Raw genomic sequence first — 16,586 nt, forward strand, 5'->3', positions numbered from 1 at the left:
TTCAAAAAGCAGCCTTCAAAAGCCTCATGATTTCAAAAGTGCCTTCAGAAAGCAGCAGTTCCATGATGTTCACAGCACTCCTTGGGACCCAGTCTGTGTCCAAGCAGGAAATCTGTGGCCAGAGCACAGCACAGAGTGTGACAGGAGATGTGCAAAGTGCAATCTGTTTGTGCAGCTGCGGGATCCTTTCTCCTCCATGTGGGCATCTGCTTCATTCCATGTATCTTTGTTGTATCCAGGTATCTTTATTAAAAAATAAAAGCTCAAAGACAGGCAGTCAACAAGCAGTGTAAGAAACATTCGGGATTTTTCTCTGTGCATTATGTCACAGTAACTGCAATGAAGTGTGTTAAATGCTGCCCAAGATGACAAAACAAAGGATAAAACAGCATCTCCAGTTGCAAATTAGACTCCCCTTTTAATCAGTGTTAAATATACACTTGTATTTTCTGAAGATAAAACATTTTAACCTGAAAAATACCTTGCAGGTATAATCAACTGCTCAAGAGAAGCTCTCTTTCAGGGACATGCATTTTTTTTTCCATTAGTCTTTTCATCTACACAATCAAAAATTTGACAGATTATAATTTTCTGAGAGCATCTTTTCTTTCACTCTTTAACACCTACCACATTTGGGAAACTCAGAGGCTTACCACATGTTATTACACCAAGTAGTTCAGGACAACAGAGTTACAAACATGAAAACCACAAGAACATTCACTTTTTTCCCCCATTTGATGGAAAAAGTACCAAAAATTCTACCTGAGAAATTATCCCTTATGATGTCATGGTTACTTTAGCAAGTGAATGGTGTTAGCAGGATTTTACATCTCTTTCTTCTTAACCAGGCAAGGCTAACAAAGTTACCATCCAACTGAAGAGCCAGCCTGACAAGCTGTTGCCAGAAGCTGAATAATTTACTCCACTGTTTCAGTGGCAGGAGAAACTGAAACTGAGAGGACTGGCAGGATTGCTGCTGCAAATTTGATAGAACAGTTGGTATTTGTACACATTTCTTCTTTCCCTTAGAGAGAGGCCTCTGTTTGGTGAAACAGAAAGCTATGAATAACCCCCATTTCTATCTACTTGCAGGAAAGCAGGGATAGCTGTAATTTTCTAAAAACCAAACATTTTACAGGGAGAACACAAGAACTGGGACATTAAAACCAGAATTTTATTTTTTTCCATGGGGAAGCTATCCCAGCAGCATGCACCTTCACATTCTTAAAGACGAAAAGAGCAGATTGAAAAATGTCCAATGTGGAGAGTCTCTCATTCCATCCATTTAGTGTTGCACCTTTACCAGACACCTCCTAGATGTAAAGCAGGTGGTCACAGGGGTTTTGTGCAATAAAAACATTCCACTCCCAAGAGCAACCTGTTGCACATGGTAGGAATGTATCAGTCTCAAACCAAGCACATACAAGGTACTCGTAACTCTGGTTTTTTGAAGTTAAGCAGTCACATGACCTCCTTTGAAAAAAGAGGAACTTCTCTGAGATTTTCCCATCCTAACCCTCTATCAAGCTTGAGAGTTGAACAGTCTGAAGGTTTTGATGATCCCAGGAGTGTCGAAGCCACATGGCCACTGTTTACATTTAAACAGTCAACTGCCCATAAGTTCACTGCAACATTTCCTCTCTATTCCCTTTGTGCAGCTTTCCTTTCAGCTTCCCTTTCCTCCAGTTGCCTTTCATTTTCTCCTTTAACCACTTGGAAAAAGCATGATGAAGGCGAAGAAAATACCTGTTAAGCAAAAGGAGGTAAATGTCTCCTTAGGAAACACATGGGGCGTTACAAAGGGAACCATGTTGATGCCTTTGGGCTGTGGGAAGTCACAAAGTGACAGTTCTGGGGACAGGCTCTGTCAGCAGCCAGGGGTTAGTAGATTTGGATTACATCATCCCACTCATCCACAGGCCAGACACCATTGTCCTGCACGTTGGCAGGTGAGCTCTTCCAGTCCCACATCTTCACAGGCACCTTCCACTCAGGGCCATAGTTGGCCTCCACGTACTGCAGGGTTTCACAGGGCACATGGACCTTGAGCTCCACAAATTCAGTCCAGCACAGAGAAAACTTGGGAAAGAGATACCTGTGTCACAACAGAAGGGTATGGTCACTGGCAGAAGACTGAAATACACCTCTAAGTAAGTTCAAGGAGAAAGGAAGCAACTGCAGCAAATGGGCATGTTACATTTATACTGTTTTTTCTCTTACACAGAGGACAAGTGCATTATCAACAGTAAGTGGTGAACATTTGCCTCATGTGCTTAGGAAGGAGCAATTCTAATTCTTTTGTTGCTTGTGCTCATATCGTTCTGCCACCTATGGGTTAGTCCCTGCCTCTGCTTTGCCAGTTACAAATGGGATTTAATAGTTACCCCTTTCAAAAATGTGTCAAGAGGCTGACACATGATTACAGCAGTGCCAGTTCACAGGTAAATTTCACAGTTTGACCAGAATGACATCCTACAGAAGTGTCCAAGTCCAGGTGTTACACAATACCAAAGCCTACCTACTATTCCTATAAAAGACTACTCCCACTTCTGAAGTTCTGAAGATTTCTACCAAAAAAAAAAAAAAATCCTAAAATTCGTGTTCAAAGATTAAAATTAAACCATAAGCACTTAGTCCTTTTGGAAAAGGTTTGTGCATTTGTATGAAGAACTAGAACTATCCCCTCCATGTTCTTGCAAGCATGAAGTTAATTTTGTTTCTAAGCTCTGAGCAAACAGTATGAGAAAACAAAACCATTTTGCTTTGTGCCTTAAATGGAGGGGAAGAACTAAGTGATCAAGCATTTTTTTAGATCTATCCAGAGACTACCAATTAAATTAACTCTTACACTAAGTCCTCTTTGTTAAAAAAATACAAAATTAACTCATTTTAAGCATAAAAGCAAACAGTGTGCATTTGATTCCCAGACTCAGTTTTTGTAGATACTCATTCTCTGCTTGCAAATGCAACTGCCCAGTATTAATTTTGCAAACAAACAGGAGGCTTCAATTGCTGCAACCCCAAGACAAGATCAGGAGGATGCACAGGCTTGTGTCAGCAATGCTGGGGAATTGTTTGGGGAGATTTCTTTAAAATTATTAGAGTGGATTTAGGATTCAGCATAACCAAACAATCACTTCTCTTCTGACTGACCTCCTCACTTTTGCCTTCCTCCAAAATTCTGACAGAAATGAAGGCTGAGCAAAACTGAGGGTCATTCTGGTGTTGCAGGCATTCAGATCAAGCATGCCAAATGCTCTCACATCTCACAGTAACAAAAGCTGGATGTCTTTTCTCTTCCTGGGAATGTATTTGGAATAACACATGTCTGGAATTACTTGGCTAAGGATTCTGAACAGCTTTGTTCTGTCATGGCTCAGGGCCTTTATGATGGCAAACAAGCAGTTTTCTCACTCCTTTTCTGTATGCATAAAACCAAGAAACACCAGCTCAGAATTAGAGGCTTGGCTTCCTTATGATGCTATGCCTAAGAAAAGTTATTATCTGGTTCTCGTTGAACTAGAAAGCCTCGTTTGGAACTTCTAAAAAGCTGCCACCAAAAATAAGCACGAGCCTCTAGAAAAGGAAAGAGTTTTGTGAAAGCTGAAGTTCCAAAAGAGCTGCAATATCCAAAGATACAGAAGCTGGAGTGCAGCACAACTTCACATTTGCCTCCTATTTTCATGCCTGGGACCTGTCATTATCATAGGGAGGGGGAAAAAATAGCTCTCAAGTATCCAAGGTTTGATGCTACAGTGGAATTTTGCAGGAGCATGTCAACTCCATTGGCATGGAAACAGCTACTGCAATTTAGATGCAACAGGAGCACAAAGAAAAGGAAAGGAATTTATTGGTCAGCTTGCTTTTCAGAATGCATCACACAAGAAAACTGGAATTGCTGCTGTATTCTAAAAAAATACTCTGCAACACAACATATTTTCTGTGGAGATGTTCCAAGAGCTCTTCCTTTAGTCTATTTCTAAACATCCCTTTGGATCTGATCATCAGAGTATCTTCCCCAGCCTTTATTTATCACTTCAGAACAATAATAACTAAGACAAGGATTTGGACATTATCTCCAAGTGGATGACAGTGCTCACTAAGTTCCCATTAGCTAAATATAAACAAATACATTTCAGATAAATTATGAAAAATAATGAAACCACATAGAAGTCAATTAGTCTGCATCTATCTCCTTCTGAGTGAAGGTGGGTGATGGAAAAAAATAAATCTAATTATCAAAACCCACCTTCAGTTTGCTGAGTTGATTGGGAAGCTTGTTTGCTGATTTAATACTGAAAGGTATAAAACAAGAAACGTGGGATCCTATTAAAAATTTAATTTCCAGAACATGAACAGTGAGGCCTGCAGGAATCATCTACCTTGCTGTCACAACACTACAGTGAACCCAGCATTCCAAACTGTTACCTCAAAATCTCAAATTGTGGGTTTTGCTGTGCAAGGAGAGCTGAGGTTTTTTGCCATAATATTTGCCCATCAAGACATATGCCTAAGGATTAATCTTCTACTGCAAAATTAGTTTGTGCAATAAACACTGTTTTAAAGGCTTTTTCTCATCTTGGGTGTTTATGTAACTGAGAGTCTGTCACAGTCAGATAAGATCTGCTTGATACATGATATGTCAGCCCTGCTTTTGATTTCACAAGAGAACTGACATTTACTGTCTAGTAAGGCATAGGACTGTTCTCTCTCTGCTTCACTGGTCTCAGAGTGAGAATCTCCACTGATTCCCCTCTGACATCCACCTTTTCCACAAAGAGCACAGACTCTGCCAGGCAACAGCACATAAAATGCCATAGCTAAACACTAACTTGTTCAATTTCTTTCCTATTAGTGGTACAAATCCAGCTCTTACTTAAATTTCTTGCCGGACTTGGCCTGAGTTCCTCCATTCCATATGTGGTCATCCTCTTCATAGAAGAAAAAAATATCAAGTTTCACATCATCTCCCTGGAAAGAAAGTTCCAAGCTGTCTTCCACCTGGAAGACACAGATACACACTGTATATAAACATAAAAATACAAAGCAACTTATGCCAACAGAAAACAAACTTATTTTCATCAGAATTACAAGGTGACTCCTAACTGAAGAAAACACACTAATTCCGCAATTTTTAAACTTCTTTAACAGTTCTGCAACTGAACTCAAAGTTACAAACCTACAGAAAGACACACATAGAGCAAAATGTTCATTATCTATGTACCTTGCCAAATTTGTGCTTCAGTGGCAACCCTGCTTTCTGGAAGGCTGGAATGATTTCTGCTTTGTAGTCCCTTATAAAGATCCCCAAATCCACATCTTTGCTGTGAGGAATAATATTGCACTGTCTATACCAGCCTGGGGAAGAAAATAAAACAGAAAAATCCCAAACTAGTTAATTCAGGAACATGAATTCAACAGAACAAAAGCAAGACAAAAATGAGGTGGTCCTAAGATCACCAGGTAGAAGGCTCTGACTGAGGCCACAAACAGTACTTCTGCCTTTCTTTAGCATGGAATGATCCACATCAAAGACAAGTATTACTGCACTTATAGTCACCTCTCCCCCCTCAGAAAGCCAAGAATGAGAGAGAAAACAAAGATAAAATATCTTCAGTTTTCTATTTTAAATGCATTTACATTAGGAAAAACAAAAACTTTATCTGGACCTAAATCTAATCAGCAATGAACAGCTACAGGGCCACAGCTGTGCTTCTGATTTGCAACTATTGTTTTATACAGCATCCAAGATGTTAATCATCTTTCAATTACCACTGCAAAGCAGAAAGACAAGAAGTGGGACACCCTTTTGTCTGTTTCATTAAGGCAGCTTTTAGTAACTGTTCATTCAGAAAATTATATTCCTTGGGATTAAATAAACACAAGCCAAATGTGCTTGTATTGAAAACAAGTTTTCACAAACTGTTTCAATAACAAAAGAATCCCCATCAGCAATAAGACACTACTTCCACCTCCAGCAGAACTGAAAACCTGCATTACCTGCTCTGATGGACTGTCATTTTATTAAAAGTTCGTTTTCAGTAAATAAATAAATGAATGCAAACTGTATTTCAGAAGTCAGTGATAAGCATCAAATTGTATGGGAGCAAAAAGAGGGTTAGAGTGTACTTGGACAGCAGAAATACGTGCTCATCACAGTGTTTTCCAACTGGCACTTCAGTTAAATTCCAAGGCACACAAATTAGGGAACTGTTGATTACTTCCTAGCAGTGATGAACACAACATAAGTAATTGCTAACAACACTAAATGCTTCGCTGGAAATTTGCCCAGCATCTCCAACACTCAGGTTTCTAAAGAAAAAGTGTTTTCTCAGGAGGTAAAAGGCCTATTTCAATACAGTTATTACCTTCCAAACCAGTATTTATGGCCTCTGCTGACACCACAAGCAGTGGAGGATGAAGTGTTTAAAGTTTCAGATGAGTTTAAAAATGCAACACAACACAAATGTTTTACCAAGACATGTTCCACTGCTCAGCCAGAACTTTACCCCCAAGTTATTCAGTGTCAGGGCAGCCAGATGAAGCAAGGATTTTGCTTTCTTCCTGAATTCCACTGCATCAAGAGAAGCATCATCAGGATACAGCTGGAAGGCAAGAGTAAGCAAGTTACTGTCAGAGAGCAAACTTCATTTTTCTCAGTGTTCTAGGAGAAAATGATCTTTAAAAATTTACTTAACTAATACCTGTTTTCACATACACAGCCCATTTTCAGAACATGCACTGGAATGACAGGTTAAAATTAAAACTCAATCAGCAACCTTCATTTTTTTTTTTGCAACCCATCAGAATGCAAATTCACAGTAGACTAGAAAAAGAAAATACATATTAGACACTGATTCTCAGCACTTGGCAGCAACATGGCTGAGCCCTTTTTCTGCACACGCTGAAGTCAATTCCTGGAGTCCAAGGGGAACGCAGGGATACAATCAGTCCCTCCCAGCACACATCAAGGTTTTTCCAGCCTCCAGAACTCCATGATTAATTTATTTGGCGCCACCAAGTGTCAGAACCGGGTGTTGAGTTTTAAGAACTGCTGTGGCGGAGAAAGAGTGAACACAAAAATCTTCCAGCCACAACTGTGGCAAGGTCTGCTGTCCATGCAAAGCCAAAACCAACACGGCAGGCTGGCCAAGCATTAGCAAGTCTAACACGAAAATAAATATTCAGCTTCGTGATGGATTTCTTTAAGAGCTCTTGGGCAACCAGCAGCCAAAATGAACTGTTCAAAACAGGTGCCAGCTACTTATCTCAGTGTTAAAGCTCCAGCAAAGCCCAATAAACATTTTGGGGGCATATTTTCTGTGGTGATTTCTGCCTGGAGGCTGAATTGGAACATACTTTTCTGTCTTTCACACTTGAAGGGACAGAACACAGGTGCCCTTGTGACCCTACTGCTACACAAATGGGGATCTACAGCCCACTAGACTGAACAAGAGTGGTCCTCCCTTTACCCAACACCTAAATGAATGAAGAGGGGAGCCTCTAGTGTCCTTTTCCCCCCTTCCATGAACTCAGAGATGGCTCAGATTCAGTGGCCTGACCCTGACTCCACAGTCTTAACTGTGAACTGGTCACTTTATAATTCATGTATTTTTCAAGTTAGGACAAAATACTCCCCAGACTGCAGCAGAGACTTTTCCACTATCTGCTGAATCAGGGAGCAATATTCTAAAAATAGTGCTCTGAATCGTGGTGAACACATTAGCTTACATAGTCAGAAAAGCAACTAAATATGTCACTTGGGAATGAATAAACAAATTCAAATAGGCCAAACAAGGAACACGGACATGGTTCAAAAAATGTAAAATGAAACACTACTCAAAACCCTGAGGACTGCCATAAGGAAAGTTTTCAGCCATGAAGATACACAAGATCTTAGTTTTATTTACGTGAGATCTATTAAACAGTAAGGGAGTGTGATAACTGCACATGTTGGTTTCCTCTTGGAAAAATATATGCTCACAAATGGAAAAAAAAAGTCATGATCTTCAGGTAAAATTTTGCTTTCATTACCACTTAGTAAGCTCTGTGGACTGAAGATCAAGGGCTGTATTTAGCTTTGTGCATGTGAACAGTTCCATTTAGGTAAAAAAAAAAAACCAAACAGTGAACTGTTCTTAGTTTTGGGTCAATCAGTGAAAACATACATTTCATCTCAGAGACACCACCTGGTTACCACTAACCTGAAAGAAAGCCCGAGCTTCTCTGTACCTACATTCAAGAAATCTAGAGTGGGACATCTCCTCTAGAAAACTGGATGGATTTTTTGGAATTTGAACCTTTAAGTCGTCAATGGAAACAAGCAGAAGTTCTGGCCTGCATGGAAAGAAAGATAATACATTACCCCATTTAATTCCTTTGCAAACCACATGGCTCTTCTTTCTTTAACTCAGATTATAATCATCATGCACACTACTGGTAGTGATTCCTCTGCCCAAATACAGCCAAAACCAATTATAAACAAAAAAAGCAACAAGAGCTTCAACAAATTCCCCATACATTACAAAATTTTGTTTAAAAAGAATTCCTACACTTACAAACCCCAAGTCAGTTTTTCAAATCACTGATTGCTTTACTGACTCATGACTTGAATTTGTTCAGAGATGTTTTACCCATAGCTGGGTAAATGTCCAGTGCATTTGAAAATTCAGGCTATTTGGTTGTCTAAGTATGGGGTGCACTTAAGAATCAAATTTTACACCATACTTTGAGGCTATTTGTTTTAAAAATTAAAAACTGTTCAGCATTTGTAATGACTGAAAGTGTGATTATTTAATAGCTTACACAGTTTACTCCAAACTTTTAGGCACATAACCCATACAGATTCCACATTTTAAAAGGATGAAAGAATGGGGTCAAATTAAAGGAAAAAGTTAAACAGATTTATTTTGACCTGTGAAATGTCTCAATGTTCCTCTCCTTTTCTCAGACACAAAGTTCTCAAAGCCTACACTTCTGGGTCTGAATCACACGTGAGCTAAATTTTACAGCCTCACATCAGGAAAGAGGGTAGTTTTACACCCAAGAGAAAAGAAGTCATTTTGGGAGTGCCATGATGACTTTTTCCTTCTCCCATTGTGAACTCACTTTTCATAGGCTCCAGGGTATCGACCAAAGTGGAGTTTCCGGAAAGGCACAAACTTCCTGTCCATGTGCTGCTTGAGTCTCAGGGGTCCATGCCAGAGGAAATTGCCACTCCTCTCATAGAAGACCACCAGGTGAATGGCATGGGATGCCAGTTTGAATATGTAGTGCAAGGGAATTTCCATCCCAGACAGGTCATCCATCCCATCCAAGCGGGGGTCCTTGTTGATAACCTTCAGCCACTGGAACCCCATCTTCTCAGCAGTTCTAAAAAGGCCCACCTGAAAGTGAGAGAGGCAGGAGGCACAGCAGGCTGAAGGTTAGAGAAAACCAAAACTGCATGCTAAATGCTTGTTATTAACTGATACCTTTTCCCATTTTCATTTTTTAATCAAAGCACAGATGAATCAAAAATTTCTAAGAGCTTGAAGACCAGAAGCCACAAGCAATTCCAAACACCTTCTTTCCTTGTCTTAATTTTTTTTTCCAACAATAAAATAAAACAACAAATAAAGGTTGTAAACCATGCTTGGATTAGGTTTATTCCTTGTCACAGTACCCTACCCCGTATTCTTAAACTATTCTCTAAAATTATCCTTCTGCCAAACTTGATGTTCCTAAGTTCTTTAGTAACACCACCACTAATACAAAAATGATTACTGCAAATTCTTCTTTTATGGGGCAAATAAAAATCTCGCTGAACGCTGCTCTAGGTAACAGACTTTCATATTTCTGTAAATAAAGGGAATTAAATTCTGGATGATTAAAAACAAAAGAACCAACCAGCATCTGAAGAGCTTTTCAACTGTCCCCCTTGCAAGGTTTTATAAAAGCATATCAGCTTCTCCTCTGGATGACACAGATATTACCACTGAGACACAAAGCAGGGGGGAAAGGGATTAATTATGAGTGTGCTGCCACACGACTTGATTCTCAGTTTCTTTAAGTCCTTCACAGCTATGGGTAAAACAACTGTCTGATCAGGTCCAGAGTGACACCCCTGTTCACTCAAGTTCTTCACTAAAATAGTCTCAGATAATTTCCATGTCTCCTGCTTTTTCTAATTTAAAAAAAAAAAAAAAAAAAAAAGGAAAAAGCTGTTTGCCACTGGTATCTTTAGTCTGTACAAATTAATCTAATAAATATTTCCAATTTCACCTAATTGATGAAGTAATCCGGGATTTAATTTTGTCCTTCATCACTTGCTAAAGCTCTGGTTTTAATACACTCACTAAAAAATCTCCTAACAGCACAGAGAAGCAGACATACCAGCACATTAAATGGTATTAAATACAAGGATGTGCTACAAGAAACGTAAACCAGCAGACTATGATAATTTTTCCAGAGTTGTCACATCAATACCTGCATTTCCTTCTTTACAATTCCCCAAACTCCAGATTTTTGACAGCTTCACCTACATTACAGGCTCAGGGTTCTCCTCTTTCCTTTCTAACAGACCTTCTTTCTTTCCTTTTTGGCATGGACTCTTACTATGAGTGGTTTTTTGAATATTGCAGACAGCTTCTAAGAAGTTTTACCTATAAATGACTCTTAATGTATCCAGGCTAGTGAATGGAATACTTTTACTTTCAAACAAAGTTCCCCCTGCCTAAAATATTATCACCACATGAATTCAGGTACAAACATGGATGCATCAAGTCACAACATCGAAGAACAGCTGAATGCATTAAAATACACAAATGTGAACTGAAAACATGCACTCACTTCATGTTTCCACGTTTTGTCCAGTAGTGCAAAGGTAGTGAAGTCTCTTGGAGCACAGAAGTACTTGCATTCTGGGCTGGGGCCATCAGGAGAGCTTCTGATCTGCTCAATGTCTTTGTCAACCAGTCCCAGAATCAAAGGATCAATCAAATACACTGGAATATTGTGACTGGATATTAATCCTAGGAACTTCCTAACCACATGCTGTTTGACAGAGGACACAAAGGTTAATGCATTAAAACTCTCTGAGAGAAGGAAAACCCAACCCACTAAAAAAAGGAAATTTTATCCCCCAATACATCCTCTGAGTGTACACTTCACTTCCACATGACTGAGAAGGTAGGATCAAGTGCCACAGAAAATTTGGATTCTACCTGGGGCACTCAACACTGCATTAGGGGTTAAAAGCTGTAGGAAGAAGGCTCTGTGCCTGAGACAGGAGTTATTAACTTGATTCAGTGGAGAACATTAATCAAGCACAGTTAAATGGCACACAGAAGCCATTTACAGCAATCACAGTCACCCTGCTACTTAAATGTATTCAACTGCAACATTTAAATTTAATGATTTTAAAGCTCTGGCTTCAGAGAGATGTGAAAACATGAGGACAGGATGTGGGTCAGCAACAGAGTTTTGGCAGCAGCATCACCTGTGTGGTACAGGCAGAAGCAAGGCTGTGATTTCAGCTACACGGAGCTGAAAGGTAAATGATGTGCTCATATTACTTCTGTGACTAAAACTGGCACATCAGACTGATGAACAGGAAAAAAAAATCTGTGCAAAACTATCTACTTCCCCTTCCCCAACCCATCACTTCTCCAGGAAAACAGATGCTTTCAGCTCAAACTTAAATAAGTTTAAAAAAACCTAAATAATGGTAGAAAGAGATGGCCTGATGTCAAGTCATCATGAGAAAACGTGTTCAAATTTAGTATTTTGGACACACCTCTGCAGGGACTCTGAGGAAAGCTTGGAGTGCAACAGGTCTCTGGCAGGATCATGGAGCATCCTTTATCACTAACAATCTCAGAAAAGCAAGTTAAACCCTTAGGAGAACTCTGCTCACAGACTGGAAGCCCCCTGTGACCATGACACCTCACACCTGATAGGCAGCTCCAAGGGGTGTCACCAGCAAGACATTCCTGGCACAAGCCAGAAGTCCACAGAGCAGTTGGTTTGGATTATTTCCAGGGACAGCTCTTAACCAGAGCACCTTCCCTCTTGCTCAGCAGAAACCAGGCCTTTAAATGGCCATTCTGCTAATTAGCAACATTATCATGTTGCATCCAAACTGAAAGGCAGCCAGCCCCCAGCACATCCTTCTCCTTAACCATCTGTGCTGTTTTTCCACTGGGAGATCAGTTAACAAAAGTCTTCTGTAAAACTGTTTCCAAACAAATCCTAACAACAGATATGATAACCTAGTTCCTGGTTCCCCAGGGCTGATGTTTTGGTTGCATTCAGTCTCATGAGCCTGAAGCAAGACACAACAAATATATCCCATTTCCAGTGCCTAATGGCACTCCCAGCACTGGTCACGAGGGCTGGAATACAGCAGCTGGTGAATGCTGAAATGTGACATTTTCCTGCTTGTGAAGAGCTTTACAACCCAGCACAAGCAGGTGACACAGAACAGTGGGCAGCAGGTTTAACACCTGGAGTGGGCAAAGGAGGATTGTGTGACCCAGCACCTTTTCAGACTGACAAAGAAGCTGCATGGCACAGCAGCTTGGCACTGCGTGGCAAACCAGCCGATCTGTTCAATACTCAGTCTGAAAGGACACAAAACGGTGGATTTGCCTCGGAAGGACAAGCGTTGCTTACTGAAACAGTACCAACACTGCTAAGCGCAGGCAAAGGTTGAGAAGCTGTAACTGTTTCTCATGTTCATGTTACACTGAGGTTTTGATACTCTCTTCACTGAGCAAAGTTACGAAGTGTATCTCTTCATCCTTCCAAGTAGAAAGTACCCAGTGAAGAGAGCTGGACCCTGAATTTGCAGCTCCGAGTGAGTTCTTTCTCTGAGACTTGTGGAAGAGCTGTATGAACAATGACACTGTACATACCCATCTAGTGCTGTCTTGGCCTGACTGGCTTCCTCTGAGTTTGGAAAAAGCTGTTCCATTCTATTAAAAAACAAAACAAAAAGAAGGAGAGGAGGGAGAAAGAAGAGAAAAAACCCCAAAGTTTCAGCTGAATCTTTGCTTTCTAATGTGACATTTATCCACTTTATGGTTATGGCAGGGGTTATGCCTCTGGTGTCTCAGCTACAGTATTGAATGTGAAATCATAAACAACTGTCCTAGCTTAGTATATTTAGAAGGACAACACAAGCCTCAGGGACCTCCAGACATGCAAGGATTGCATGGTGAGGCCTCAGGTTTCCCAGTCAATGTGCCAGCAGACATAAAATGGGAGGATGACAAACCCTGTCATACAAAGATCACAGGGGGGAAGACAGCAGGACTATGCCTCAGTCTTTCCAGGTGTAATCCTAGACAATTCTGTTTTAAAGGAAGCACATTCATATGAGTGATTCCAAGCAGCTCCTGGCTCAGTTTTTGGCTTTTCAAAAGAATTCCTCATTTGTTGTTTAAGAAACGGTGAGAAAGAAGTCGAAGGTTGCAGAAGCACCTGTCATTGACCCTGCCAGCACTTAATAAGGGAAGAAAAGCCAAAAAACAAGTCAGGACACTTGAATCCTAGACGATTCTTCCGTAAAAACAAAGGGAGTTCCTCTGTTGAATTGGAGGTGCAACTGTAAACTATGAAGCCCCCAGAGTACTTAATTTACAGTAACATCCACCTCTTTTGCTGCTACAGAAAATCACTCCCCTGGACATTTCCAGGCCAGGTGTAAAAAGAAGTACAAAGGGCATTCCGGCTTTTATAAACGGGATTTAATCTGTGACATCCAGCACATTAGGAGCACCGAGTCACGACTGCAAAAAAAGTTGGGATTTCTCTCCCCAGCACCAGTGCTGGAAAACACGCAACCCACAGCTGCTGCCTCCCTTTGGCAGAGCCTTCAGCTCGATCTGGGGGTCAATAAAAGTCGCCGAGCAACGAGAGCTGAGGGTTAAAAGCTCCTGGCAGGAGCATCATTCTGTCCGGGAGAAATGGGACACCCCTGTCTGACACAGTGACTCGGATACCAGGCTGGGAACTCAAACCCCACTGTACCCTGGCACCAGACACGGCCTGGGCTCGCTGAGGGAAACGCGAGCCGCCCCGGGGAATTCGGGGCTGGATTGACGCCCACAGAGCTCCGCAGGGGAACGCGGGCAGCGCGCTGCCTCTCCTACCTTCTGCGACAGGTAGAACTTGTAATAGCACAGCTGGAAGAGCAGGAAAACCAGGCTGGTGAGCGAGAGGAGGGCCAGGACGACGTTCCTGTTGATTTTCTGCATCAGCCCCGGCAGCTCCTGCCCGGCCGCCCTCACCGCGATGCGGCTTCACGCCGGAAAGCGCCGCCGCAAAGCGCCGCCGCCCGTCGCAAAACGCACCCCCCCCCCCCCCCCCCGGCCGTCGCAAATCCCCCCCTCACGAAGGTCTCGCCAACCCAAACCTCCCCAAATCCCCCAAAAAGCGGCGGTAAAACCACACAAGGCCACACACGCAGGGTTCCAGACTTCTGTATTAGTACAAAACATCGCGTCACACGCGGACGGACCCCGCACATAGGCCGGGGCCTCCGGGCATGGATGCTTTGCTCCGGAGGGAACCCGCGGCCAGGCTGCCCTTGCCACAGCACACCCAAAAATAGCGACGCTGGCGCACAACATCGACACAAGTCACGGTCAGCGTCCATCCAACACCCCGCAGTCTCTAAAATGAAAGCACGGACGAGCCCAGCACGCTCCCAGGTGGTTCGCCCGGTCTCCATCTGAAGCGTGGGAGGGGTGAGGAAATAGGATTTGTACACTGGCTTTTCCTGCGTTTCAAAGAAATTAACCTGCCGCTTCTGCCCCGCCTGTTTGGTGTCTGCAGAAGCATTTATATCCCCAGATGTTTTTTTGTTGTTTGGTTGTTTGGTTTTTTAATTATCCTGTCTGACACTGACATCGCTAGCTGCAGTTCACACTGTTCTCCTCATATTTTTCCACAGGACAATGACAGCTGCACTCATTTAATGTATTAATACCTCAAGGGAAACCCCCAGCTCCTCAAAAGTCAGGCTTTTGGAGTTTAAACAACTTCAGAATACCAGCAGTCAGTAGTTTAAAAAAATTAAGCATCTCCTTTTGGTCATAGAGCAGAAAATTCCTGATTAGCCACCATGCAGTATCACCTCCAAAGTAATTAACAGTAAATAGCATTTGCCTGGTGGATTCAACTACAGGGCAAAACTACAGACCTTCAAAAAGTCTAATCCACTGCCAAAGAACAGTGCCTCCAATCCCTGAAAGTGGATTCACAAAGGAAAAGGTAACTCCATGGGCTCCAGGCATCCCTGTCCAGCTGCAGGTACAAGCCCTGCACCAACTGCAACAAAAACCATTACTGGGAGCAGTGTGGTGTCACTCATCTTCCTATGATGATGGGTGCTGGAGAGACACTAGTCCAGAAAAAACAGTCTAAAAAAAAAAATACCCAAAGTGCTTAAGGCAATTCTTCATATCCCCATATACTAAAAACAGCTGGACTAGATGTTAGCAGCAAAAATCTGACATCTGTGCAAACTATTATATAACAAACCCATCATTTTAAGGATAAAAAGTCACATGTTAAAGTTCACCTAGGAAATTAGTTAAACCAAAACTTGCAAGTCACAAGTCACAGTATGAAACACTTCCAAGCTTTCCTCTAACTAACTGTTGAAGAAAAATTACATTTTTACATAGGTGAATATCAAGTTCACCTTGCATGTTACAATAAAGCTTGCTAACAAAAAACAAACAAATGAAAAAAACCCAAATGAAAAAAAATAAAATTCGTAATTTAAATGTTCTCATGGAGGGCTGGAAAATACTCATGGTTCTCACTACACATTAGCTGGTTGTAAACATCCCCTTTCTTTCCACAGAGGGAAATTTGAAGAGGAACTGCAGCTGCACACTCAAGGTCATGACATGATGGTGAAGATGAGGAGGTGCCAGTCTGTCCTGGTGTCTGTGCACTACAGCCCTGGACCAGAACTGACCTCAAAACTGAGTTTGTAGCAGTTTATCCCCAAGAACTCCTAGTCAGGTGTCCATTACAGTAAAATGGAGAGAGAAAATATTATTAACAGAGTATTTGCATAACAATAACATCTGCAGATAATGTATAAAACAGATTCAGACACTTGACCAAGAACCACATCACGTCTGAGTATCTTTGTCCCAAAGCCCAAGCAACAGAACAGGCAGAAGAAGGTACAGTTAAATTGCGAACTACTTTGCACTTTCCTCTGCAAAAAGAGATCACAAGTTCACAATGCAAATACTTAAGAAACACTCAAGTTCCAGATACAAAATAAACATCTAGGGCTCAGCCAACCTGTCAACTTCATGATTCCTCAAGAAAAATAACACTTTTGAGAACACGTAATTACATATCCTTGTTAATTTTAACTTTCCACTGAACATCAATGCCAGTTTATTAGAAGGTATCTCAAGGACTTTCTCTTCCTCTTGAGAAACTGTGATGGACAGAAAGGAGCCGTTGGTAATACTGAGGTTTAACATGATTAGATGTTCATGGTTTTATGGGCTAAAGGATACACAGAAGGAAAAATTATACTGGCCCAGCAGCAAATGAGCCAAATCATTATG

At 41.5% G+C, this 16,586-nt stretch overlaps 1 protein-coding gene across 5 annotated transcripts; it reads right to left on the reverse strand.

The window, feature by feature from the left end:
* Positions 1-1,153: 1,153 nt before the first annotated feature.
* Positions 1,154-14,308, reverse strand: FKTN (fukutin). Of its 5 annotated transcripts, XR_014846676.1 has the most exons (11): positions 14,136-14,308; positions 12,897-12,956; positions 10,831-11,034; positions 9,109-9,386; positions 8,205-8,337; positions 6,476-6,605; positions 5,225-5,358; positions 4,877-5,001; positions 3,640-3,694; positions 3,154-3,328; positions 1,960-2,095 (listed from the first exon to the last, which is right to left on the reverse strand). XR_014846676.1 is itself a non-coding variant. In XM_085041850.1 (9 exons), exons 1-9 carry the CDS (start codon positions 14,238-14,240, stop codon positions 1,882-1,884), a joined length of 1,383 nt encoding a protein of 460 aa, XP_084897976.1. In that variant the 5' UTR covers positions 14,241-14,307; the 3' UTR covers positions 1,154-1,881. The 5 variants fall into 5 exon arrangements, 4 of the variants coding, with proteins under 4 accessions (XP_084897976.1, XP_084897977.1, XP_084897979.1 ...); XM_085041850.1 differs by lacking the exons at positions 3,154-3,328; positions 3,640-3,694 and having other exon boundaries at positions 1,154-2,095; positions 14,136-14,307; XM_085041852.1 differs by lacking the exons at positions 1,960-2,095; positions 3,154-3,328 and having other exon boundaries at positions 3,685-3,803.
* Between the last annotated feature and the right edge of the window lie 2,278 nt (positions 14,309-16,586).

This window comes from Lichenostomus cassidix, chromosome Z (genome assembly GCF_008360975.1).
Source record: "Lichenostomus cassidix isolate B80296 chromosome Z, HeHo_3.0, whole genome shotgun sequence".
NCBI classification, from domain to species: domain Eukaryota; kingdom Metazoa; phylum Chordata; class Aves; order Passeriformes; family Meliphagidae; genus Lichenostomus; species Lichenostomus cassidix.